This window comes from Gavialis gangeticus, unplaced genomic scaffold (assembly GCF_001723915.1).
Source record: "Gavialis gangeticus isolate Ggan-Ray unplaced genomic scaffold, GavGan_comp1, whole genome shotgun sequence".
Lineage (NCBI taxonomy): Eukaryota > Metazoa > Chordata > Crocodylia > Gavialidae > Gavialis > Gavialis gangeticus.
Genome location: NW_017728995.1, coordinates 34,909,420 through 34,912,675, shown reverse-complemented (window position 1 = coordinate 34,912,675; position 3,256 = coordinate 34,909,420). Strand labels below are relative to the sequence as shown.

The 3,256-nt window shown below is 57.0% G+C and overlaps 1 protein-coding gene across 2 annotated transcripts in view; it reads left to right on the top strand.

The window, feature by feature from the left end:
* FGF12 (fibroblast growth factor 12) overlaps positions 1-3,256 on the top strand; it is a 343,626-nt gene that overhangs the window by 152,987 nt on the left and 187,383 nt on the right. Inside the window, exon 1 of one of the 2 annotated variants that reach the window (XM_019503489.1) lies at positions 36-269. The exons of the other annotated variant lie outside the window; for it this stretch is intronic. Within the exon in view, the coding sequence (XP_019359034.1) occupies positions 71-269 (199 nt within the window). The 5' untranslated portion in view covers positions 36-70. Of the gene's footprint in view, positions 1-35; positions 270-3,256 lie in introns of those variants that run through there. 2 annotated transcript variants of the gene reach the window in all.

Genomic DNA, 3,256 nt, shown 5'->3' with positions numbered 1-3,256 from the left:
GCGCGGAGCATGCGGCGGCGCGCCTGAGCCCCGGGCGGGCCGGGCCGGGCCGGGGCGCGGATGAGCGGCCATGGCCGCGGCTATCGCCAGCTCGCTGATCCGGCAGAAGCGGCAGGCGAGGGAGTCCAACAGCGACCGCGTGTCCGCCTCCAAGCGCCGCACCAGCCCCAGCAAGGACGGGCGCTCCCTGTGCGAGAGGCACGTGCTGGGCGTCTTCAGCAAGGTGCGCTTCTGCAGCGGCAGGAAGCGGCCGGTGCGCAGGAGACCAGGTCAGTGCCCCCACCTCCCCCCGGGGCAGGGGCAGGGGCATTCAGCCTCTCCCGCGGGCGGCGCAGGGACAACGCACGAGCGGCCTCGCCCGCCCCACCCTGTGCAGCACCCTTCCCGCTTCCCCGGCGCAGGGGTAGGAGCATCCTCTCTGCCCCTTGCGACCGGAGCTGCCCGGTGCCCCAGGTCGGCAAGGCTTCACCCCCCGCCCCGACGCTGCCCCTGCGCTGACCGGGCACCTGTGCCTGGCCGCCACCTCCCCGCGGAGAGCTGAGGCGGGCAGCAGGGGCGCTCTGCACCCCCTGCGCCGGGTGCGCCGGTCTGGACGGGGCGCACATGTGGGTTAACTCTTGGCTTTTCCCTGGTGCCCCGGAGCCACCAGGGCTTGTCGTATTGCTCTGCCTCAACATCTAGCCTATAGCTGCTGTGCCGCTGTCAAAAAAAAAAAAAGGAGGTGAGATTGGGACCAGAGGCCAGTGAGAGTTTTAGGGAACCTCAGCAATTGAATCCGTTTGTTATCCCTGTGGCATCTTGTACTTTCCCACCTCGCTCTCGAGGCTTCCCAGCTCTGATTTCCTCTGTAGTGACAAGGAAATCGATAACGAAGGGGAGGGATTGGTTAAAATCGAGGCCGCTGGATAACTAGGTCCCCCCGGAGTTGCAGTGGGGATTTCATTTGCTTGGAAACCTCACGGGTGGCAACTGCGCAAACTCAGCCCTTGCTGTTCGGCTCCCGGCGGCTCTTCTTCTTGGCGGGGCCTCAGTTTCCCCGCGCCTGCTCTCTGTTGTTTTGTGGCCTGGAAGCAAACGTGACCCCCTTGAAAAGTCCCCAGGCACGCTGCATGCAGCAGAGCTCCCCAGCTTTGCTCTGCTCCCCCCGCTCTCGCTGACGGCTATGGGACTCAGGAGCTTGCTGAGAGCAATTCTGCCTCTTTCCCTCGCCCTCCGGAGACTGCTGTGAACCACCAGGCTCTTGCAAAAAAATAATTTTAAAAAAAGCAATGGTTTTTAGCCGAAGAACTTGTCTGGTGCTGCGGAGCATAGCTGGGCACTTTCCTCCCACCTCTTAGACACACCTACCTGCATTGTGTTTGGCGAGAGTGAGTTTTCAGTAGTTCATGCGACCAGCTGTTCATCGTCTTGTCTGTGTAATGCCCCACACAACCGGAGATCTTCCCTGTTGACTCTCCTTTTTCTTTTTCCCTTCCTCCCCCAGCTAAAGGCAGAGTGAATTCTGCAGTGAGGTATGAGAGCTAGCTGACAGATTCAGACCGGAGTTGTTATGGGCCTGATGTGTACACGGAGGAATTCAGTCTGTCCTCAGATCAGGACTGGGAAGAAACGGGGAGAAGCCTGCTGAGGGAGAAAGCCATTCCCTGGTATTGTTGTCCAGAAAGAAACAAATAATTAATCTGTTGAGCGGCTGTCAGCTGCCATGATTCGCATACCGTGGGGCTGATGCTATCTTTAGCTGGCAAAATGCTTCGGTGCGGGCCGTGCACAGAGAGGGGCTTGCAAACTGAGCTCTTTTGCTGACTATGGGGAAAGTAAAGTTGCTCAGAGAGAGGTGAGGAGAGCGTGGCCTGAACTGTTTGCAGACCTGTGAAAGGCAGCGGTGGGAGAGCAGCGCCTGGTGCATGCACATCACCTTCTCCCCCGTGACGGGACTGCACGTGGCGGGGGTGGTTATTCTCCACAATTGTTCGTGGTCCTGCCAAGAAACCCCAGGGCCCTGTTGTGCAAAGTGTGGCCCCGATCTGAACGATTTTGCCCCATCTCTTCTGTACCCCAAAAAACCGCCACCGTGGGTCAGGCTGACGGTGCAATGTAGCCCGACGTCTGGGTCCGACGGTGGCAGGTAGTGGATGCTCTGGAGGAAGAGGCTAAGCAGCAGTGCACGTGTTGGGGCTGGTCCTGCTTTGAGCAGGGGGTTGGATTAGATGGGACCTCCTGAGAGCCCTTCAGCCCTCCTTGTCTATGATTTTATGTCCCTGTCGCTCCTGCTTAGAGCCTGAGGTCTCCTCCCAACTTGTGTTTGATAGCCCCCGTCATCCATCAGGCTATAAGATCCTGCGCTGAGCCTGGTTTCGGGGGAAGAGCCCCTGCTCCTGGCATGGTTTGACTGGTGCAGCCATGTGAGTGAGAGTTAGATATGCTACCGTTGTGCCGGGGATGGGGGTGAGTCTCCTTTGTTAATGCATTGCTCGCTCTTGGCGCGCAATGGGATGTGAGTTGGAAACCTTGCCCTGTTTCCTGCAGTTCACATGGTCACATCCAACCTGACACCCTCACCTCCAGAAGTGCATCCTTCACCCGAGAGGCCAGGGAGCCTACCCCCTTCCCTAGCCTCTCAAGATGGTCCCTTCTGATACAGGCAGAGCGTGCTGAAGCTTACCCATCTGCAGGCTGCTCGGTCCGGGAGTAGATTATGCTGAAACAAATTATTCACTGCAGAGTTTCTCTTGTGCATAGGCAAAGATATGCAAATGAATCAACAAAAACTGGTTTGAAGGGAAGCATAGATTGTGCAGTGACCCACAAACCCCCACAATTGCATTTAGTCATGGGTAGGTGGGCCCTGCAGCTCACAAGGTGCTAAAGGGGCTCGCAAAAACGTTCATTTGCACAGAGGGCTAAACATCCCTTGTACCGAGCAGGGAATCACAGCTACTTGCTCAGCCGTGACCTTGTTTTGCTGCTGTAGGGAGCAGCCATCTAGGACTGAGTGTGTTAACGGTGATTTTTATTAGTGTAGCATTCCGGATGAGAGGGAGATTGTTCTCCCCATTTCACGGACAGAAACTGAGGCACAGAGCAGCTAAGCGAGACAGTCAAGGCTATAGAGTGACTGGCTTTCCTGCATGTTATTCCAGTGCAATGTTTGCAGGGTCAGGCCGTTACTAGTGAAGTGCTAATATAGCAATAGTGACTTCAAGTAGGGTTTCGAGATGAGCTTCAAAGGGTAGAAAAAGCAACGCTGGTGGCAACG